At 41.5% G+C, this 23,858-nt stretch overlaps 2 protein-coding genes across 9 annotated transcripts in view; one reads left to right on the top strand and one right to left on the bottom strand.

Annotated features, from left to right (window-relative positions):
- Positions 1–1,569: 1,569 nt before the first annotated feature.
- Positions 1,570–10,019, bottom strand: DEXI (Dexi homolog). Its single transcript, XM_053957971.1, has 2 exons — positions 9,191–10,019; positions 1,570–2,228 (listed from the first exon to the last, which is right to left on the bottom strand). The coding sequence occupies exon 1, from the start codon at positions 9,722–9,724 to the stop codon at positions 9,443–9,445; it is 282 nt and encodes a 93-aa protein (XP_053813946.1). The 5' UTR covers positions 9,725–10,019; the 3' UTR covers positions 1,570–2,228; positions 9,191–9,442.
- A 1,149-nt stretch (positions 10,020–11,168) lies between these two features.
- The window catches only part of CLEC16A (C-type lectin domain containing 16A), a 110,470-nt gene continuing 97,780 nt past the window's right edge, over positions 11,169–23,858 (top strand). For 3 of the 8 annotated variants that reach the window (XM_053957966.1, XM_053957967.1, XM_053957963.1), the window contains exons 1-7: positions 11,170–11,365; positions 17,650–17,778; positions 18,448–18,581; positions 19,330–19,478; positions 20,138–20,243; positions 22,093–22,216; positions 23,103–23,277. In XM_053957966.1, coding sequence (XP_053813941.1) covers positions 11,286–11,365; positions 17,650–17,778; positions 18,448–18,581; positions 19,330–19,478; positions 20,138–20,243; positions 22,093–22,216; positions 23,103–23,277 — 897 coding nt within the window. In that variant the 5' untranslated portion in view covers positions 11,170–11,285. Of the gene's footprint in view, positions 11,366–17,649; positions 17,779–18,447; positions 18,582–19,329; positions 19,479–20,137; positions 20,244–22,092; positions 22,217–23,102; positions 23,278–23,858 lie in introns of all 8 variants that reach the window. The other 5 variants (XR_008433793.1, XR_008433794.1, XM_053957961.1 and 2 more) reach the window with 2 other exon arrangements.

A 23,858-nucleotide genomic window follows, 5' to 3' on the forward strand; every position in this document is an offset into this window, starting at 1 on the left:
ACTGAGGCCACCTGTTAATAAAAGCAAAAAGTGGTTTTCATCCTTTCTCAATCTTTGCAGTTAAAAGTTCTAAAATTAATCCAGGTTGAAAGTCTAGATATTCTTATGGCATCAAGCTCCTCCAAAATGTTTTTGTCAAATGAGTGCCTTGTTTATATAAACTGTATTTACTGGGTACCTTCTAAGAAGCTGTTGTGATCAAATCTCTGTTCTAAAAAAATCTTTCAGGATGAGAAAAATGCTGTTCTCTTTATGTCCATCTCTTTTTGTTGTCAAAGAAGCCTTGCTAAAATGCCAAGGACTGTGTTACCATGGTTGTCAGAGCCTGTAACGCTCTCCCCATCCTTCAAATGCATGAAGCTGAGCTGTTCTGAGAAATCAGAAATCTTGGTCTAAGATTCAGAATCTCCAAAGTGACTGACTCAGGGAAATTTGTATTGTTTTATTGCGCACTGTGTGGCACAAACCCACTACAGAGAATTTATTACAAACTCCTAGGTACTGCAGTAAGTACCAATAGTGACAAACTGAACCATGTTCTTAAAAAGGCCTACATGGGACCCTGAAAAACTAGTGAAGCCATCTCTGTGAACACTATGAATTAATAATTATAGAGGCAGCAGGAATGCCCCCTGCAGTAGCAAATTCAGCCTTTACTGTGTGAGTACCAAATGGGCACATGAACACAAGCTTGACAAGTCTGTAAACTTGGTTATTCTTTCTATAGGCACCTAAATAGGGACTTGTCTTTCCTAAATGTATATATGTGTTAGAATATTGTGGCCTAAGTGACTTCATTCCTGAATTACTGTCCAGGGATTGTGTGGAACAAAACACTTGTAAGTGTTTAAAGGTCCTGAACTGCACCTATGAAACCTGTCTTGGAGAAATGCTGCTTGGTTCAGTGTCAGTTCTTCCCCTCTTGCAGGAGCAGCTGAAAATTGCGTTTGGAGCACAGAATTTTGGGAACTGGGAGCTGATTTCTACTGCCTAGGAGCTAAAACGTTCTATTTGAATGCAACACACCGGGAGTATCAGGATACACAAGTTTTTCATTGTTCCATGGGGGATCTAAGCCATCACCCTCTTGTTCCCTCATACTGGCTGGAAAGAGACTCCTGACACCATCTGTCTGCAGTGGGGAGCCCACACTGGAGCAGATGGCAGACACAGACTGCAGAGGACAGACATCATGCAGAGAGTGTCAGCAGAGTTGTTTTCAATTCTGCTTTATCCAAAATGTTCTTGCTACATCAACTCAATTTAAAAATTGCACAGTTACAAAAATCAGACTTTTCTAAAAAGTATAATGACAATAAAACAAAACCACTCTAATGTCTGCCCTAATAACATGTGAGTTACTCCCCCCCCTCCCTCCATCAGTGCCTGATGTTTCAGTTCAGGTCTGATTTTTTAAGTAGCTGTTCATGAGAAGGATTTCCTGCCTGCTGGCCATCTCAGCAATCTGGAAGTACTTGCAGGTACCTGCAGGCAAATTGGAATTTCCTTGAAAGCATATTTCAGTTATTTTCTTTTCAAACTGAAGAAGAACAACTCCAACACAACTGCTTAATTTTTCATGGAAAAGGTCAGTCTTTATTGTATTGCTTTCACATCTGTACATAGGAACGTGAGCTTAAGCAATCTGCAAAGTATCCTGTGTTAAATAATGAATCCACCTGACTTATATAAAATTCACTCTCTGATCTATTTTAAAACTCTCATTTTAAATAAAATATCTTACTAGCACAGTTCTTACCATTATGCTCCCTGAACAGAACCTCCTTCAGTCACTCCTGCATATTTTCCCCTGAGAAAGCACTGCTTTTGAACTACTGGCTGGTAGAATTTTCAACATGTGATTGTAAAACTGGCTTAAGCTATATGTAGAGTGTGTCCATTTGGGTGACATGGTATTCATTCAAAAGTTTATCAAATCTGGGTAACATCTTGATTTTCTGTTACAATGGAACATAGTTTATCTTATTTTTTCATACAGTCCATCCCAGAATTACCTATGGAAGCCCAGTATGGTGCATGAATCACTGCAGTAAGTGCACGCACAAGAGGCAAAGACCATGAAGAGAAGTCACAACTGATAAGGTCTGATGACAACTCTTCTTCTTGTTCTCTTGTCCTTATTTTCATCTCTACATTTCAGCGTACAGTTTCTTTCCAGGACTTGATCCATTAGCCTGGTCATAATCCATTTCAGGTGTTTAATGAATCTGTTTAAAAGAAAACACAAATACAGAGTAACCCTCCACACCTAAAATGAACAGAAAAGTCACTGAGTATGTGACATACAGAACCATGTTGTTGACTTACTAGAAAAAAAATTTAAAATAAAACCCTTTTGTGACTATGGGTAATAATTATTTGAGAAGTAAAGACCTGTACAACGTTTCAGAAAAATCAGTGTCACGGTTTCTGTTAATGTAAGAACACACCAGTCCTTAGGAATTTTAACAGAGCCATGAAGATACCAGTGTGAGGGGGTGTGAGAGTAAGCTGTGAACCACAGTGCATCACATCAATTACTAGGGGATGTTCTTAAGAGTAAAAACAGCTGTGACATACAGTGGGATAACCTATTTTATCCAGATTTGATATCATTAGACCTACTAATTAAAACTGATGTTTGAACTGGCTACATTATCTTGACTAGATACCATTCATTAGAGTGTTTATATTGTTTGGATCATTATGTTAATTCAGTATTGCCTACATTTGCTGTAGTCTCTGACTCTGGTCACTTTCTCTTCTACTTCAGAGTCAAATTGTTCCAACTATTTTGGATCCACTGGTAAGTAGTTACAGAGCTAAATAACATTTTGGGGTAACTTCTTGGTCTTACTGCCAAGAATAAATTACTGTTATATTGCTTTATCCCAGTTTATCTAATTTGCCTTGACTGAGTCAAAGTATCACGCTACTATTAGGAGGTGATTGTTTGCAATCATCAGGGGTGAATACAAGGCTGAGAAGATTCCTTTAAATAGAGCCATAAATAGAGCTGTGGATTACAAAGGTGCTGGGCACTAGTGACAGCATTCATCTGCTCCTGTGATTTTACAGATGGCTAATTAGTATAGTGTAGAATGGTGCAGCTCTGAGAGGGGATGACTGGGCATGAGTCTGTGTTGAGGAGGAGTTGAGGTACAGAAGACCACGAGCAGGTCCCCTGGCTGCCTGCAGCTCAGGACATTTCTGTGTTGTGTGCAGCAAGTCTCTGAATGGACAGCTCCTCCTTCCTTCCCCTTTCTGGGTCAGAATGAAGAATGAAATCCGACATCACACGTTCTGCACGAGCTTGGACAGACACAGCAACGGTGTCATTAACACAGGCATTACAGGAGGCCAAAGGCAAACAGGTTGACACAAGACTGGGTGAAAGGTTCTTTTATGGATTGAAAGCAAATTAAAGATTGGAAGCAAAGAATAAAGCTTGGGACAAAGAACTCATTAGAAGAGTATACCAGGGGCCAATTTTTATTCATCACCATTACTGACTCAAAGAAGGGGATGAACAGAGAAATCTCCGAGACTGCAGAAAACAAGCTCTTTCAAGTATTCAGATGTACTGATAGGAAGGAAATCTAGAGGGATTTCATAACACAGAGTAGGCAAAGGGTGGTGGGTTTGGAAAACATTTGCTAAAGGGCTGGGCAGCAACGTGCCATCCAACATCCTGCATTCTGCCTTGGAAAGAACAGAGAGGTGTCTGCAGATTTTGGTCAGGGACATGAGCTCTCCCAGAGGCGGATCACAGGGCTGTGAGATTGTGCTCTGACTCATCACAACACTTCCCATGTTCCTGTGTGCCACTTACTGCAGATACTAGGTCAGAAACAAGAAGCACTTTTGTGTCCAGTGAGGCATTTCTGTCAAACGTCTGTCAGCTACAGCACCTGCTAACAGAAGACATCTGCTCAAAATCCTTTCTCTTAAAATGAGGACATGAAAAGGGGGAATAGCAGCTCTACCAGGTTACTCATTTAATGTTTATCTGATTGCTTTCCAAGTGGAACTAAAAACTGATCTACAGCAGACAGTTCAGTGTGGTTGTTAGTATTCTGCGTTGTAGACTAGATTCTAGGCTGACTTAAAAATAGCCCAGCAAAATGTCTTGGGCCTCCAAAGCAAAGGGTAAAGCTGTCTAATGGTAGTTCCAAACACTGCTGTAGGGCTGCTAGTCCAAGACTGTAATTTGTTGTGGCAGATATTAAATGGGGTGCAAATTATACAGTTGGCCAGGATATTCAAGCCTGCCTTTCTAATTTTCAGATTAGAAATCTGCCCCTCAAATTTTATGAGAACCTATTTTTTAACAGAAAACTTCAAAAATTTCAGAAAACTGGAAAATGAAGAGGTAGGAAATATTTTAAAAAATATTTTAAATCTCAGAACTAGAACTTTCAATAGCCTTGAACATACCTGCAAGCACTGCACAGTATGGCTGTAGTATGACTAACATTAACAGCTCAGTCACTTTTTAAATTCTGCCTTTGAAATTATTGTTCCTTACAATGCAGGCTGAAGCAAAGGACACATGGTGTGACACTGTTTCACATGCTGACACTGTCTGTTTTCTGTTTCTGCAGCAGTGTTTCAGCTCTTGTGGCCTATTTGGGTTCCACTGCCTGAGCAACCCTTGGGTCTTTCTTTCTGGCCCTGCAAAAGAGTATTTAGCCTTAAGTCTGTGAACTGACCTGGAGTTTCCTCAGCAATCCATCACTCAGTGCACATCATCATTTTCCATTACACCATTATTTCCCATACATGGCTCCTATTTGTCTTTACCCTTTTCATCACATGTATTAGACACATGCTTGTGTCTTCAGAGAGCATCATTCAAACTATTCAGCTATTTTTTCTTTCCTGATCTGTAGCCAAAGTAATAAAATTCAACTGCAAAAAGAAACAGTCAGACAGTTTCCCTGAGCAACTGGAAAGATTTAGCACCTTGTGCATATTTAATCCTTTGGGATAGTTGTACTCCTTATAAGCTAGGATCATTATGAGGGGCAAATGCAGAGAGTTAGAGACTAAATGTCTCTAAACAAATTATTCTTTTCTTCTATTTTAGGATTTATAGTTATTAGCTGAACTATAGTGTCACTTTGTCCCTCCTCCAGAGGAAACAAACATGAAGAATTAAATTGGATTTGTTTCTTAATTCCTTTGACAGCTTAAAAGTGGTAATTGGCTATTGCCACCTATTGAAGCACATTTATTACGGAAAGCTTAATTTTTATAGGAAAGAACCAGAGACTGTTAAAAAAATTATTCTTTAAAATTACTTGTGGCTGAGGCTTTTAACACATGCAAGACTCAGGCCTAAACGATGTCTATCAAAAACTGAACTTCTAATTTCTGTGCCTCATTTTAATTTACCTTATTAACAGCAACATTTGGAAAACTTTTTGAAAAATCTGCTTACTCTCTTGACATTATATAAATAAATACATTTGGTAGAAAATTACTTAGAACTGTCCATGGCTGTGGTTAATGAGTCTGTATGGACAGCTGATTTTGTCTTCCTTCCATCTAGAATGGAATTCCTGTTAAATACACATTTCTTTAAAGCAGAGCTGTCAGGTGAGTGAACACTGGACTTCTATTAATTTTAATAACAGCTAAAAATTCAAAACACTGTTCTAAAATCATAGCAATTGCTCTTAATCCTGTTGCTACTGTAACTCATAAAAGAGTCAATTGATCTGTATCATGGAGTCAACAAATCACCTTGGCAACCTCTATCAAAAGGGGAAAATAGTGAAAAATGGCAAGGTAAATTAAGTATCAAATTACTCTGCTCATTATTTTTATTATTTAAAGTCTGAAAGAAAGAAGTCAGGAAGTAGATTCTGATACATTTAAATGTATCCTGACAGTGCTAGTGACATCATTCTTCTGATCTGTCCTTTGCAGGACATGCTTCAGAACAGAGGCACGGGGGTGGCTGTCTCATTGATGAGCTGGGGAGTTAAGCTTTTTTTTTGTTATTATTCAGAATTTAGCTGCTGGCATTCATTGGAAGTGCTGAGTCACAGGTTTTTGAGTGCTGGATTCTGCTCACTGAAGACACTCATCATAATTCATCTTATGAAAAAATACAGGTAAAGCATGTACTGCAACATTACATAAATTCAGTATTTCTTATTCAGTTTTCATTATTAGTTACTTTTGCCCATTTTCTTTCTGATAGGAGTACTTTCTGATGAGTCACATCTGATTTTATGAAAGTATGAGACTAGTCATATGGCCTTATTCCAGGGGGCTTCAAATGTAATAAATAACTTGGCACACTCACATGAAAACAGTAGATGACACAAACAAGCTCAATTCTGTTCCATTTACACAGATTAATTTCTTCATTTGACTAGGCCAGGAAACATTTTTCAGCTGCTTACTTATCTGTCTGCCTTCAACCTCTGCCACCAATTTTGCTCAGAAACTTGAACGTAATTTTGCTTCTATTGAGTTTATTCAAGTGAGGGGTTTTCTGCCAGAGAGCACAGAGCTGTTCTGATCCATGTGTTCTTTTATTTTTACATCTAAATTAGCCTTTCCACATGCTGCAGAAGGGCCTCCTGGGATTTGCCCCCTCTGTTTTCCTGTCACACGTCACTCACGCAGGGTGCGAGGCACCGCTCTCCCAGGCACAGAGGATGCTGCAAGGTTTCAGCTCAGGATAATCACAGCTCTTTGGTTGTTCTCAGAAATCACTGGTGAGTCACAAGAAGAACCCTGCTCTTTAATGCAAAGAGTAGGCCTACATATTTTTCATCACTGATGGCAAAACAGACCCATTCTTCCTGCAGTGTCTTGTGAATCCTCAGCACTTCTGGGTCCAAGGGAACTGGGCAGGTAGGAAACCTTCCCAGGCCAGGAGGGCAGGGGTTAACACTCACACCGGGTCACTGCAGGCAAGGCACCACAGGAATCTAAATCTTCCCTTTCAGGGCCTTAGTGCTGCTCCCAAAGCAGAAAACACAGCTCCAAATTAGGGCCCTCTTCTGCCTGCTTTGCTACTACAGAACTGGTAAGGAGGAATGGCACAGAACAGTGAAGAAACCTGTAACAGGATATTAACTCAAATCCCTCGTCATGGTGGTAATGCTGTGTCTGCCTGGTAGCTAAATAATTATGCAATTTGTGGCCTGGTTGCTATGTCTGTAAGTATAATTAAATATATAAATAGATGGAACACAGTAAATTTTTTCCTGCCTAAGAATAGATCTAACTTTTGGCATTTGTGTTTTGATTCTCAGTGAAAACCACCATCTACCTTGACAGTTTCCAAATGAAAGATCAAGGCTGGAGCTGATACCTGTGCAGAACTCCATTAGCTCTTGGTGGGTATAACTGGAGCCTTACTTCTGAGCTTTGAGAAATCCTCTGCATTTTGATTTCTGCATATGGAGGGTTTTATAGTTAGAATATCAAGAACTTTCCAGAGCTGCTTATCTTATTAATAAGAAGAAAAATTTCAAGAAGTCAAATAATCTACACTGAACTGAATGTGCTCATGTCAAATTATATATTCATATAGTAGGAAAAACCCACTGAGGAAAATTGTGTCTGATGTTCTTCTTAGGTCTTCCTGAAAACTAGACACAACTCATCAAGACAAATTCTAGATAGAAAAAAAGTGACTCAAAAAAAGTATTTTTAATCCCTCTACTAAATGGCATTGGAGCACTATGATTTGGAGTTTAGGGAAAGGTATTTGGAGGAAGAAAATGGATATGGTTTTTAGCACCAAAAATTTTGCTTGAATTACCATTAATTTTTAGGAATTTCTTTCCTGGAATACAGAGCATGTGTATTATTTGTCCAGCTGAAAAAGAAGGAGACAACCACAAAAGTAGTCATTAGTATTTTGTGGGGAGGATTGTTCTGCTCCACACTTTCTATTCTAGCAGAAATGATTCTAATCCAGTTGCTTGGGATGGACTACCAAATGTTGGCATAGACACTTCCATTTGCAGGGACTATATGCAGTGAGATTTCTTCAGTAGCAACAAAATCTGTTCACTCCCTCCTTAGGCTCCCACATGCCTTTGGCCAAGCCTTGTTCAGATGTGTTTGTGCAATCAATGCTACTCCAACACCAAAAATGTCCAATTTTTCCTTCTAAACTATTGACCAAAATCAGCTAATATTGCTTTACATAGAATCTGACTAGAAATATTCAGGAGATAATTTTAACCTGTATGAAGGACAGAACTACAGGAAAAGTTTGTTTGGGTTTGTTAAATTAGAAGACTGCTTAAAATAGTTTAATATTAACTGGTATTTGTGTAGTGTGGTCACTGAGTTTATACTTGTAACCTTATAACTGAATTTCCTATTTCCATAATTTCAAACAGAAAAATAAAGATATCCTGGTTTTCAGATTTGCAGACAATATTTTGCTAAAAAAATCTGCTGGCAGATTTGCTAACACATTTTAATTTAAACTGTGAATGTTTGCATTAACATACATTTGGCACAGAAAGTCCTAGCTAGAAATAGTGATTTTTCTTCCCAAATGCATTTCAGTGTTTTAAAATGCTAAAACCTTACATTTCCAAAGTTTTAGAATCACTCAAAACAAAAACAAAAAAAAAAAACAAAAAAAAAACAAACAAACAAACAAAAAACAACAACAAAAAAAAAAAACAATCCAAAAAAAAAAAAAAAACAAAAAAAAAAAAACAACCAACCAAAAAAACTGATCAAGCAAACCCTCGTGCTACAATTAAAATGGTGAGCTGGGTAGTTTGTCATTATCCAAGAGAGTGGTTTTAAAGGACAGCAAATTGAGAGGTATTTCTGTCTCGAGGAAGGTCTCTGAATTGTAATAAATATTAACCGGGATGCTCGTTTTGATTCAGGGCTGCTTTCAGGACCGGATCAGCAAAGTTGCTGCCCGGCTGTACAGGCAGCCCCCCGCAGCACAGCTGCAGTGGCTCGGAGGATGAGTCCCAGGGGAGAGGGTCGCTGTCTCCGCCGCGCAGGGGACACGGAGCGGGGCCCGCCGGTCTCCGGGCGCTGCCGGGCGGGGGAAGCGCCGGGGGCGGCCCCGGCCCTTTGCCCGCGGCGCTCGCCCGGGCCGGGAGCTGCGGCGGAGCGTGTCCCCGGCGCTGTGCCCGCTGCCCCGGGAGCGCTGTGCCCGGCCGGACAGCAAGGAATTACTTACTTCCCTAGCGAGCCCTCCGCTGCGTCTCCGCGGGCCTGCCCGGCGGCAGCGGCTCCCGGCTGCCCCTCTGGCCCCTGCACCGGCGGGGCGGGTGTCATTTGGAAGGGAAGATGTTGCGCAGAAGGAGCCGCGACGCAGCGAGGGTACCCCGGGCCCGCGGCGGTCCCCGAGCTGCGGCCATGAGGGCACGCCGGGCCCCTGCCCCGGGCCAGGCGGCGGCGGAGCGCAGTCGCTTTGGAGCGCCCTGGGGCGTCACTCCAAGTACCCGTCAAAGACATCCAGCTCGCTGTCCGTCTCATAGAGCACGGAGCCAGGGTCGGAGAGCATCCCCAGATCCACCAGAGCCTGGTCCATATCCTCGGGCAGGAAAACGATGCCCACATTGAGGACGATGTACTCCATTAGGAAGGCATAGTACAAGATCAGCACATTGACAAAGAACAAGCCCACGTAAAACATATAGGGCAGCACCAGCAACGCATGGAAGGCCCAGGACTCCACCGAATCCAGACGTGCGGAGACCGCGGCGGTCATGCAGCCGTGGGGGCTGCGGGGGCAGCGGGCACCGACCCGCCCGGCTGGCGCGGGGGCCGGACGGCAACGGCGGAGCTGGGAGCGAGGCGGGACTGTACGCCGCAGCCCCGGTGGCAGCAAAGGGCAGAATCTCTGAGGAGCCGGATCCGGAGCCCGGGAATAAGCGAGCCACGCAGGGGCGCGGAGCGGCCGGCTCGGTCCCTTCAGTCCCCGGAGGAAGAGGGTCCCGGCGAGCGGGCGGGCTGCCAGTGCGGGTTCAGCGGCGCTGCCGCAGCCCCGCCGCTGGCAGGAGGCTGCTCAGCGGCATCTCCAGCACGGCTACTGCAGTCCCGCCGCGGTTCCCTCCACCTCCTCCTGCCGCCCGCAAACTTTGCGGAAGGAGCCCGCAGGCGCGTTGGGAGGTCGGCTCGGAGCACCTGCCAGCGAGCCCGGCCTGCGCGGCAGGACCGCGCTGCCCGCCCGCCCCTCGCTCCCCGCCCCACGCCTGCCCCGCCGCACGCCGCCGTTGTTTACCAGCGCCGCGCTGCTGCTGGCGCGGGGCGGCCGTGACGGGCGCCGGCGCCTCCGCTGCGTTGCCGGCACTCGGCTCCCGCTGCGGCTGCACGGGGGCCGCAGGGGACAGGGGCGGCTTGCGCTGCGCGACCCTCGGCTGCGCGCTCCTGCTGCCCGAGCTTTGCCGCAACCGCAGCCTGCGGAGCGGGGCAGCGCGGGCAGGTTTGGGCTGTGCCTTCGTCCCTGGAAGTTGTTTCACGACCTCTGCTGTGACCGAGGTCCTCCTGGAGCAGCACTGCGGGCCCGGGCCCCTCTCGGCTGCCGTGCAGGTGTTTCTTTGCTGATCAAGGCTTTACATATACCAAAATATAACCGAAGGTGGGATTTTAAACTCTGTGCATTTTTGATACTGGCTGACAAACTCTTCAGCGTTTATATAAATTTAGTTTCTTTCTCTGGCTAAAGCAAAAACAAAATTAAAAATCTAAAACTAGGTCATGACAGTCAAGGGTCCCCTTCATTTTGTTCTTCCTTAATTTTTAAGCCGATTCAAAATCCTGACTGGAAAAACCTCAGCAGGGGGAATGCCAGCAGTTGAATTTCTGACGCTGCGTCTTGCAGCGCAGGAGCTGACCCCCCCCGCCACAGCTTCGTTTGGGTTATGGAAGCCGAACAAGGAATACCAAGGGCCAAGTTTTACCTCAAATTGCAATGCATTCAGGAGGTGCACTCACACATTCAGTGTTTTTTTTTTTTTTCTGGTTCGGGTTCCGTTTACTTTCTCAGGTTCTCCAAGCGAGCCGACCCCAGAGCGCGCCCCGCGCAGGCCCCGCCCAGCCCGTGTGAGGGCTTAGCCCCGCCCCCCGCGGCTCTCCCTGGGACTCGCAGTCCGCGGGTCGGAGGCGGGGCTGGGCCGGCGCTTTCCGGCGCGCCCTGGCCGCGCGTGCGCTCTGCGTGCCGGTTCCGCCGCCGAGGCTCCGGGCCGGTTCCCGCTCGCCGCCCGCTCGCCCGCCCGGCGGGGCTATGAGGCCGTAGGGTCCGCGGGCCGGAGCTGCCTTCCGCCGCCAGCATGTTCGGCCGCTCCCGCAGCTGGGTGGGCGGCGGGCACGGGAAGGCCGCCCGCAGCATCCACTCCTTGGACCACCTCAAGTGAGCGGGGGGCGGCCGCGGGCTCGGGGCGGCGGTGCGGGCGGAGGGTGGCGGGGCTGTGAGGGGGCTCGGAGCGGGCGGTTGTGGCCGGGCTCCGTCCGCGGAGCTGCTCGGGGCAGGTTTCGGGGCAGGTTTCCCTCGGAGACGGCTGCGGGGCCGGGAGAGGAGGGGGCGGCTCGGCGGACGACGCTCCCCGGCGCTCGCTGCCCTCGCCGGGGCGTTTTGCCGCAGCTCTCCCGAGAGGAAAGAGCCCGGAGCAGTCCCCGGTGGCGGAGGCTCTGTGGTCTGGCGTGTACCTCACGGAAACCGGCCTCTCCGTCCCAGGAGGTCTTCAGGGCAGGCGCAGTTCGTCATGTAATGTCACGCTCCGGGCTGTCATACGTGTTTGTTTTGTTTTTAGTAATGCCACAGAGTCTTTGGTGGAGTAGAGTGCGAGGCGTGATAAATACAAGAAATACCACATTCCTGGTGAGGGAGAACTTTGTTTGTTTCCGAGGGGCTGGTGCCGGAGTGTGAGCAGTGCAGCTCCAGGCTGTGTGGGGATGTCGATAGTCAGCAGTGAGTCACGGCGCTCGGGCCGGGATGTGCCCTGGGCTGCAGGACGCAGCAGCTGCTGCAGAAGGAAAGCTTTGAGCTTCAGGACTATAATGTGTGTCTCCGGAGCCCCACAGCCGTGTGGTACTGCTGGCTGCAGAAGGTGGAATAGTTTTTTTTTTCCTAGCTCTGCCACTGGAGAGTTGGAAGATGGCAAGGGATAAAAAATTTAATTTGCCTGTTCTGTTTTAAGTGTTCCGCTATTGCAAGAAAATGAGAACCACCTTGATAGCTTCTCTTTGTACTGAATGAGAAAAGGAGGTCGTTAGGAGATGAAGCACTTTCTAAATGAAATCACTGTGAATATGTAGCTCATTGAGAAAAAGTGCCTAGTAGTTTTCAGTCATCTTACAAGGAGGACATGAATGGGTTCTGACAGTAATGAGCAGGATGCCCTGTACAAGATTTGGATCTTGCAGTTGCTTTATCAAGATGATTTATAGATAGTCCTTGTCTCTAAACTGGAAAAATGTTCAAAATGAGCAAGACTAACTGAAATGCAATGCTTTTTATCAAAGACACAGAAATCAAGCCCATTAATACAAAACTAATGAGGCAGTAGCATTGCAGAAATAATTTTGAAAGCATTGTAGGTCAGACTAGCAAGTCAGTTTAGTCTGGTTTAACAGAAAAAAGGGGAAAAGTTATGCTCAGATGTAAACATAGGAATGTTCTGTTGAACATACAAGGAGTAGTTATTGTGTGCTACTCAGCATTAGTGGAGCTTTAGCTGTGTCTGGCTTTGATATTTGACTTGAAGAATCAGCAAGAATGCTGATGCATAATGAAATTTGAAAAAACTAAATTTAAGTCCAGGGAAAAAAAGGCTAGTGAGAGGGAGACTTGAGACTTACTTTCAGGCAAGAAAAATGTGCCCATATGATCTGTTGGGACCACAGAGAATAGAAAAATGACACCCTACCTCATTTGTAGCAATGGGGAATTGGGCTGTAAGTGTTGTGGCTTGTTATCAGAGAATTGAAGTGTATGTTTATCTACTAAAGTACGGGCTTTGGTCTGTTTGCTTTTTTGCATGTGATTTCTGTAATTATGAATCTGAAATGGTTGTATGTAAAGGACAGATGAGACCTTTGATCTTTTTATACTATGTATATTTTAGGTGTTTATCCAGGCTGTGTGAATTTCAGCTTTTAGATAGGTGCCAATGGGAAGGGTGAAATTTAGGTCTTTTGCAAATGTTGAAGTGGGTAAAGTAACAGAAGGAAAAAGGTCAGAGAGCCTTTGTTTTGGGGTCATGAAAGAAAGTCTCAGTAAGCTTACTTGATAAGCTGTTTATCTTCTCATCTTTTCAACTCACCAAAGCCCCATTTTGTGTTCCATATGAAGGAGCTGAGTAGAACACACCTGCCTTGCTATTACAGGTTAGCTCAGTCTGTCAAAGGTATATTATGCTATGTTACAGGAGAGAAATCAGTCTGGGCTAACCTTGTGGGACTATTTTAATTTTTAAACTTCCATAAGGCAGAATTTAGTCTAAATTGTAAACAATCCATGTACTTAGTGATACCAGCAGCATTACTGCTGGATCTTTACCATCAGCTTTAATGTAGTTTGTTTGAGGCTTGCTTTTTAAATTTTGCTATTCAGTCTTCCTGCAAACACGCCAGAGAATGAATTGGCTGAAGGAAAATTGCGAGACTGTTTGTGTTAGGTTTTTTTACAGTTTCTTGATCTAGTGAAAACAGTTAAAATTTAATCCAGCTTCTGAAGTGTGATCTAGAGAAGGATGACACAATGCTGCTCACTGCCTGGGTACTTCTCAGAGAACTTGATCTTTTTGTGTCTTTATTTCTAAGTCAGACTTTTCCCCCTACTTTTCTATGGTATTTTACATAGCCCTGTTGTTACTGTCAAGCACATTTCCCACTGTTGTTTTTGCACTTGGTATTTTAATTGCATTGTGATCGCACAAAAGGTTCCATGCCATTAAATTTGGGTGCTGAACCGTTCCTATGCCTTGGTCAAATGCAACGTCCATAAAGGTGTGCTTGAAGTCTTTTTTCATGGGTGATTCATTTCCTGAGGCACTGTCCTTGCTATGCATCAGATTTCCTCTGTGAGAACAATATGCAATTACCTGATTACAGGCAGTGTGAAGGAGCAAGCCTGTTATGGTCAAGTCTGGGCTTTTAAAATTTGAGTACTTGACTTCCTAAACTCTTACCTGTTTTAGTGTATTTTTGTAAGTAATAAGTAGGAAAGTCATTAACTTACAATATTCATGAGTTACTGTTACCCCTTTGAGCATGGGTTCTAACCAGAAAAATGTTCAGAATTTTGTTTCGTTTGTTAAGTTGCTGGCAACATCTCCCACTGATTCTGATGGTATTGAGTGCTTTGGCACTTCCTGCATGATGTGTTTTTGTTTGAACCCAGTCTTCAGATACAGAGATGACAAAAGTCTCCTCTTTGATAGTTTTGTGTTTTGAAGCAGAAACCTAATCCCTCTGTAATCAGCATTTAGAGACAGCCTTTAAGGATTTATCTAAATACAAAAATATTGGGTTTGTGTGATACTTCATGTTTTCATAATGTGGTATTTCACACATCTGTAAAGAGAAGCAAGTATGTGTATGCTTCCTTGTGCATTTTCAAGCAAATAGGATAAATAAAAAATGAAATAAAAAGGAATAGCTTGAACGTAAAGCCCAGGTTTCCTCTAAGTGCATCAGTGCCTTAGCAGATTAAGGAATTTTGCAGTAATGCTGCTGCTAAGTAAATAAATTTGAAGATGATGGATTCCCGACTATTAAATGCTTCTTGCTTTTTGTGTTTGTAATGCTCTATATTCCATAGGCTCCCCAAATGAGATAATAGGGTTATCTTGTTATTCTTCCCACTGCATCCCATACCCAAAATTCTACTGCTGGAGTAAACTTTAATCCTGAGTTTGTACAATGAGAAACATATGTTCACAGATGCAATAATTTCTATGTGACTTCAAATTAATAGTCTAAAATATGTGAAATAATTTAGCATTAATTACTAACTGTTTCAGGAAGTTGTTAAAATTATTGTGGAATGAACTGATCTAATTGCCATCTCCTCAGATGTCCTCTGCTCCATTAATTGCTGCATCCTCAGAGCAGGGACTGAGTTTGTGCTGTCTTTGGATTCACTGTCCTGATAACGCACATAGTGCCCTAATGGAGAGTTTTTCCAGGGCTTGTGTGGTGTTTTAAAAACCCCGGGAATTCTCACAGGTGGTCAGCCTTAAGCTCTCCCATCTTCACTGTGAGCCATCCCACTGTCAGTCTCCACAGAAGGAATCTTGAGCTGTGATCCTCAGATTAGTGGAAGAGGATTTCCAGGTGCTCTCTGCCTTGCTATTTAATGACTATTATGGTACAGCACATGACCAGGCAGTTATGACTGTAGGACATAGCTGAGGATCAACTTTTCCTAGAGTGGTTTCAGTGTCATTAGTGACTGTTTTGGATTTGAAAATGAGTGTTGGTTTCTGGAGGGAGGGGAATCACCATGAAGAGGGAGAGAATTTTTTTTTTACTTAAGAGAAAGATTAAGAAAAGACAATTGCCCTTCCACCTCTCCCCCTCTGCCACCTATTCCCTTTTCCCTCCTCTTTGCTGCCTAGTGATATATATATAATATGATAATGGCTTTGGTAATGTAGTGCAGGCTTTGTTACATTGCTGATTAGGGGGGTGAGGGAAGGGAGCATGTGATATATCAAGTTTGTGAAAGCTGTGAGCTTCTGAGGGCTGTTTACCTCTTGTGTCCTTGTGCCGTACTCAACTCAGCAGAATTGTTGTTTGATGGTTAAGTAATATCAAGACCAGCAAGCACACAGTGTTTTACCATGACAGCACAGAGCATTTTATCAACTTCTCTGAAATAGCACCTGTTCCCTGCATGGCTTGTGGGCACAGTCTGTGTCTTGCAGCAAGTTCTGTGAAACTCTGCCCAACTCAGAGGCAGCTCAGAGGTTGAAGAAGGCTCCCAAAACCAAAGTTGACAGATTTTAAGTAAATTGTAAATATGATCAAAGTAGTTGTGTGTTTGCAGGAGGTTTTTTGAATTCAAGCAAAAGGTTCTGAAACTAGGTAGTATCTTGTCTTGTCTTTGTAAGTCTGGTAAATATTTGGAACAGCCTCACACAAGTGTTCAGTTAAATGGCATTTTAGTCTCTGGCTGCATGCTTACCCAGTGCAGTGATTCAGTCTTTTAGTGTTGATAAAATTGATGGGAATCCTGTTTTTAAAATATGATTTCAAGTCTGTTTTTTGACCTAAAGATCTTACTTTAAGCCATAAACCAGACACCCCAAAATTTTGGTTTAGAAATGCACTGTGATTTTTGGAACCTTACAGAAGCTTGGCAAAATTCTGCTAATGAGATTCCTAGAATTTCAGTCTGAATCACTAACAAACTTTCATGGAATCCAAAACAATAATGAAGGCTGCCTCAGGGTCAGGACACAGGCTATTTTCACAGAATTAGATCCTGGAAGTTTGATTAACTCCACTGTTCATGGCAGTATTGATAACGTGGGAGATCTGTTGTCCTTTCCAAACACTCATGAGTATTTGCACAGAAATCCTGAAGGCTGAGGTGTTACTCCTGGTTTTCAGTACAATCACAGCATAATAATATAGGAGCTGTGTTTAGGAATCAAAACCTGTGCAGTTCTTAAATGACATAAAATTTCCCTCATGTTTTTTATTTATTTTCAAAGTTGTGCACCTTTCTTATATTTAACCTTTCTTTTAATCACCGTATAAAAGAAATAAAAACCAAAACAGAGGGAGAAAAGCAGAGAAAAGTAGTGGTGATTTTTGTGGTTTTATTAGAATTTGCCTCCACCTTTTTTTTTTTTTTTTTTTTTTTTTTTTTTTTTTTTTTTTTTTTTTTTTTTTTTTTTTTTTTTTTTTTTGTGTGTGTGTGGGGGACATAAGAAAGTAACAAGGCAGAAGTAAGTTGGTACTTTGATGTCATAACTTATGTCATAACTTACTTGGGGGGAAAAAAAAAAAAGTACTTCCTTGAAGAGTAACGTTCTGAGACTTAAAACCTGAAAGGCTTGCATTCTCTGTAGCTTCCTGTCACTTGTGATATAGATATACCCTTTTTTAAGCTTCACTAGACAGTCTTAAACTCTTGCCCTGTGAGATGATAAAGCTGGACTTTACCGCCTTTCCAGTCAGGGTTCCTGTGCTCAAGGGACCAGAGACCTGATGAAGCTTAGCCAAGGTGAATGAATAGTCTTTGAGGGTTCTGATATTAAACATCAAAATTGATGTGAGTCTGGGAGGGCAAGAGAAGGAATTTAATGTCCCTGGTTAGACGTGCTTACCTGCTTCTTCTATTTCTGTTTCTCTTGCTCATCACTCCTCTGACATATTCCAAATAAATTCATGGAAGCACCTTGGGACCAGATACACAGTTTCTAGGTCGATGTTAACATATGCATAAGCACTCAGAACTCACCTGGCTGGGGGATATTTGTTTCCTTTATCACTTACTCTGTTTAACAATTACTTTTCTCTGCATCAGTATTAGAAGGAAATTTTAGGGTTTTAAGATTGTGCAACCACTAGACTTAGTGTGTGCATATATGTGTGTCTGCATTGGTACAGTGATGAAAGACAAACATGGTGCATGTGAAAGCAGCAGGATAGCACTTTACTTGTACTTCTTTTCTCTTTTAGGTACATGTATCATATTTTGACTAAAAATACGACAGTAACAGATCACAACCGCAACCTGCTGGTGGAGACCATCCGCTCCATAACGGAGATCCTGATCTGGGGGGATCAGAATGACAGCTCAGTGTTTGAGTGAGTACTCCTGAGCCAGTTCTCTCGGAGACTCTGCTTTTTTTTTTTTTTAAGAATGCTTGGAGTTGTACAGAGTTCTGTACACTGTTACTGTTAACTCCTCCAAGACTGTATTTCAGGACTATATGTAAAACGTGATGTCCTGTAGTAGATGTGTGAGCAGGTTCGTATTCATGTCATACAGGAATTTGCTGCTTCTAAAAAGTGTTTTGACTCCAGAGCCCCTTTCAAGTACTGCTTTTGTTTGACTCTCCATTCTTTTGATTTGAATACAATCTCTAACCTATTTTAGGGTCCAGATTTACTCAATATATCTATTAATATCACATTGCTTCAATTTACCTAAGATACCACAAATAGATATCTTATTCTATCTGTGGTATTTAGAACTGCCTGATAAATTGAATATACTAAAAATATAGTAAGAAAGGCCCTGATTGCCTGATACCTTTTTTTCTGCATAATTTGAATTTTTAAGCCCTCTTGTTTAGTATTTAAGGTTTTTGAAAGATATTCTTTTGTTATACAGATACAACTTTGCAAAGTAGTTCCTCATAAAAGCAAAACATGCTGTTTGTCAAAGTTGCCTTGAATCATCCCTGCTCCTAGCCAAATTATGTTCCTGTTACTTACAACATGTGACTTAATGACATCTTTATTGTATTTCAGCTTTTTCTTGGAGAAGAATATGTTTGTGTTCTTCCTGAACATCCTGCGTCAGAAGTCAGGTCGTTACGTGTGTGTGCAGCTGCTGCAGACTCTGAACATCCTTTTTGAGAACATCAGCCATGAAACATCCTTGTGTAAGGACACACTTCCAAACTGCTTAGGTTGAAGTGATCTAGATTTGATTGGATTCCCTTTCATTCGATGAAATTTAGTCCTAGTACCCCTGCACAGAAAAATGTGAATTAGTAACAATCTTTTAAATTGAATATTACCAAAAATATGGTATAAACTGATTCCACAATACTTTTGAATGTAAACTTTCAGTGGTGCAAAAGTATTTTTTTTGGTACAACAAGCATTTAGCATGTTTCAAGGGATTCCTTAATTCAAATTAGTTGTGATCTGAAATGTTCACTTGCTGCCACACTTGCTGTGGTGAAACTCTGGTGTGTAATTTGTACTGTAATTGTTCTGACATCATTGGTGCTGGCAGTCAGCCACAGGAGGCTCCTTCTTTTGGCAAAATACATAGAGGATGGAGAATTAATAATTTGAAGTATTCCACAACTGTTAGGAAAGTCATCATCAAGCCTTGGAGAGTTGGGATTTTGGGAGGAAAAAAGTTAAGTGTTATTAGCTGCAGAACTTACTTGAATTGAGGAAGATGAAGTATATTCTCAGTTGTCTTGTTCTTGGGACCAAAGACCTTTGTAGGGAGCAGATCCTTTATATTAATGCTCAAAGGCATCACTTGAGCTGTTTGGCTCAAAATTGTGATCTTCAAGCATTAGGTTGTTGCTTTCTAGCTGGCACTTTAAGTACAGCCTGTTACCACAGCGATTTTTTTTTTTGTTAACCTGTGTAAATACTTTTTTTTTTCAGACTACCTGCTCTCTAATAACTACGTGAATTCTATTATTGTCCACAAATTTGACTTTTCTGATGAGGAGATCATGGCATATTACATATCATTTTTGAAAACTCTTTCCCTGAAACTCAATAATCATACTGTACATTTCTTTTATAATGAGGTAAGTAAAGAAAGTTGCAGTATAATGATAAGAGGACTTGAATTACAAATTGATAGGATTGTGGCACATACTCTGTTTAGTCTGTTGTCTCGTAATGTCTTGCTTTTATTTTTATAATGGCTATACCAGTGGTTGTGAATTTTTTTGTGAGGATCTCTGCACAAGCATGGCTTTGTCCTCTTAAAACTATAATAAACAAAAAATCTGGAAGTTAGTGTTATATGGGATCATTTCAGTAGTTTTAAAGTCTACTTCCTTGAGAATTCAACTTGTTTATGCTTTGTTTTCTTGTGCTTTCATAAACAGGATATTTTCTATTGCATCATTTGGTTCTAAGAGGTTTAGTCCAAGTCCAAAAAACTGAGTCAAAGGGCAAAGTTGAAATGGGTTTTTCCTCTCTGCACTCTGGTTTCTGCCAGAAGAGGGCATGAAAGCACTGAGTATGTGCACAGTTGTCCTGGGAAGCTCTGATGCTTAAAGCAGCTCATTTTAATGCAAAGCTACAAATGCAGATGAATGTGCATTATAAAATCATTTTGATTACCTAAGTAGAAGGTAAAGATACCAAGTTAATATAGGGAAAACATAATTTATATAGAATCACAAGCTATATTCTCTACATGTTTAATGAATAAATATTTTCTTTCCTCTTGTTACAGCACACTAATGACTTTGCTTTGTACACTGAAGCTATTAAATTTTTTAACCACCCCGAAAGCATGGTCAGGATTGCTGTTAGGACTATAACTTTAAATGTCTACAAAGGTATGCTTTTTATATATTAAAAAAGGCATGTATGCAAATCTTGTTTCATTGTACTTTAATTTTCAGTTATTTATTTGTGAGGGTTTTCTGTCTGTTTTATAAGACTGAAAAGCTTAGCATGTTGACAAGTTTCAGATACACATTTTGACTTTTGTGATGACTATCCCAAACCTGCAGTATGTACTAATAGTATTATTTTCTCACCAATGAAACTGGTTTAAAACCCAGAAGTATCAGGCATACACAAGGAACTTTAGCTTCCCTTCCAAGAGAGGTCAGAATGTGACTGTATGTAAAAAGTAAACAAAACCCCAAAACCAGAGTGTTTTAAGAATATGAATTATCTTTTACTGATGAAGTTGAGCTTTCTAGTGTATGGAAGCAGTAACCAACATCACTCCCTTTTGGATTGGAAGTGCATTAAAATGACTGCAGAACTGTTAGGTGCTGCAGTCACTCCAGTTTCAAGAGGAGCTGGGCCATTCCCAGAGGTGCTCAGTGAAGGCCAGGAGGCTGCAGTCTCAAACTCCTGTGCTGGGCAGTCCAGTAGGACACAAGGAAAAAACATAAAGCTTCACTGTGAGAGTAGTTGAGCACTGCAGCAGGTTTTCCAGAGAAACTGAGGCAACTGTATTGTTTGAGGTCCTCAAAACTCAGCAGGGACCTCAGCAACCTGGTTGAATGTTGAAGTTAGTTAGCACTACTTTGAGAATGTCTGCTCTAAACCCAATGTCCAAAAGTCACTTCCCCCTAAATTTTTCTTGGGATATATAAGATTTTTAATGAACTATTTGCAGTATTCTCTGTAAAAAAAGTTGTTTATTCTGAACTTCTACCTCTGAAATCGGCATGCTATAAGGTAATATGTATTATGCAATATGTTCATGCAGGGCTTCTTGTTCTTTAGTCCATTTTAAGTTAAATTACCTGTTGATTTTAAACAACTTCCTGTCAATTAAGAGAAGAAGTGGTTTGACAGTCTTCATAAAAGCATGTGAAGTCTTTTTTAAAACAATGAGCAGTTTGCTTTACGAATGATTGGATAGCCTGCATAGCAAATAGGATCTTTACAGTGCTGGCTGCAACACTTTTTCTTCTTGTATGTTGAGAAAAGGGCACTTTGTACTTGCATTCTACTTCAAGGAACTGTAAATGCAAATATGAGCTCACAAAAAAGAGCAGATTATAGGCTTCATATCCTATTTGTGATATATTTATGCAACTAAGTATTTTTATGAAAAAAAATTACTTTTCTAGAATTTTCATTGAATGTTGTAGTGATATAATGGTTAGAGTTGAAAAGGCAGAGCTCAGATGTTCAGGTTTGATAATTTTCTGACTACCTGCATATATTCTGCTCTAACTGCTACCCCATGTGTTTTAGCTTAGATGCTTTGTGCTTTAGCATTTTAAACCCTTTTAGAGGATGTCACTATCCCAGTTCCTAATCCTGTTAACTGTTGTCTGTTTCTTTTGCCCTTCCTTCACTGATGATTCCTGTGTTCCTTAATGCAGTGTCATGTAAGTCTAACTAGCTTGACTCTCAGCATTACTGCTTTATTCTTACGCTTCTCTCTTCTTTTTAATAATGTGCTAAAAGAACCTTTCTGAATTCCACTAGATTTGTTTATTTTCAGACATCTGTAAATGATCATTAGGCTCATTAAAGCCAGATAAGAATTGATGTGATATTTTTATAGATTTCCATTTCATGCCTAAGATTGTGTCAGGTGTATACTCATATGGAAAACTAGCATGTAATCAAATTCAGAAGATATTTTATTGTACTTCTTTAAAAGCAATAAAAAATATTGGCAACTGATTTTTCTTTTTAATGATTTCTCTTCAGTGGACAACCAGCCTATGCTGCATTACATTCGAGATAAAACTGCAGTTCCTTATTTCTCCAACCTTGTCTGGTTTATTGGCAGCCACGTGATAGAACTGGATAACTGCGTGCAGACTGATGAAGAGTAAGCTTTTACAAATGCTGCCTGTTGAATGGAAATGCTTTTCCCAGATGTCAATGGTGTCCTTATTTTGTCTATAGTAGTCCAGTTAAGTTAGTTTCTAGATATGTTTCCATGTAGACAGTTCAGACTTTTCACTCTTTGAAGTTTTAGTGATTCTTCAAGGAAACAGTACTGTGTGCCTGATCTGTGCTGATATCCCTACAAGTAAATTAGTGTTTGCAACAAGCCTTTTATTTATCTTTGTTTTGTTCTGCTAAAACCAGCAGATATCCAGGAGACACAACAGGTATTTTGTGCTTCTCAGTCTTGGAAAAAGGCTGTTAGACAAAGTTTGTATGTGTCATCTTAGAAGAGCTTTCTGAAAAGATTTTAGGAAAAATATTTAAACTAGAAAGATGAACTTGGTTGTGAGCTGTCAGACCTGACATGACAGTGTAATATTCCACTCTCAACTACAGAAATACTTTGTTGATTCAGGTTATTCTTGGTTTGTCTTGCCACCCCCACCTTAGAGTGGTCGTGTGTTTCTTGCTTTCCTAAAGTGAAGAGGTAAGTGTTAAATACAACACCTAATTCTTCTTTCGTTTTTGGAAAAAAAATCTTCACATTTTTGTAGTTGGCTTGTGAAAAGACTGGCAATGGAAGCAAAGCTTTGTGAAAACAGGTCTTGTGAAAACCTGGGGCAAAAACTTGATATGTACATCCTAAAGAAAATACAGGCAACTGTTTTAACAATTGCATTAGTTGACCTCACTGAAGCGTCTGCTTTGGGCAGTCTGCCTGAGCCAGGCGATCTGTCGCAGGGATGCGCATGAATTTCTTCCCTAAGCTTTTAAAACTTTCACAGTTGATCACATATAATTTTTTATTTCTGCTCTCTTTTTAGGCACAGAAATAGGGGCAAACTGAGTGACCTGGTAGCAGAACATCTTGATCATTTGCATTACCTTAATGATATCCTTATCATTAACTGTGAATTTTTAAATGATGTGCTGACAGACCACCTACTTAATAGGCTCTTTCTTCCCCTCTACGTGTATTCATTAGTAAATCAAGACAAGGTAAGCTAATACCTGCAAACAGGTAATTCTCAAAGGTGCTGCTTGCTTTCAGTGTGTGAAGTGATTTGGGCAGTAGGTGTGTGATGTGTGGTTTACATGAAGCAGTTTGAATAAGGTGGCTGTAGAGGAAATAGCTTGAAATGGAATTCAAGAGCACAGCAGATCAAATTTTATTCACCAAAGACACGCTGTTTTGGGTGACATGGTGGTTAAAAGCTCACAGTAGTGGAGACCAAGAAGAACTGCAAATTTGACCAGGGTTTAAATTTCTCCGACGCTGGGGGATGTGCGATTTCCTTTTTTGATAAGGTAACTTGTCTTCTGGCAAAAGCAGAAAAAGCAAATTTGCCATGATCTAAAAATCTGTCCAGGTAGAAAATACAGACCCTTGGGTTTGATAGTCATTTCTTCTATTTGTAGAGAAGCTGTGTTTTATTGTGATATAGCTGAATTTATTTTTAAAGCCTAGCATTTAAATTAAGTGGTGGTTTCACTAAAACTGTTTTTTAGTGAAGTAGACTATTTTTTTAAAACCTGCACAGGTTCCTGCATTCACTTGTCTGTTTTGGGTAATATTTCAT

The sequence above is a fragment of the Vidua chalybeata genome, chromosome 16 (assembly GCF_026979565.1).
Source record: "Vidua chalybeata isolate OUT-0048 chromosome 16, bVidCha1 merged haplotype, whole genome shotgun sequence".
NCBI classification, from domain to species: Eukaryota; Metazoa; Chordata; class Aves; order Passeriformes; family Viduidae; genus Vidua; species Vidua chalybeata.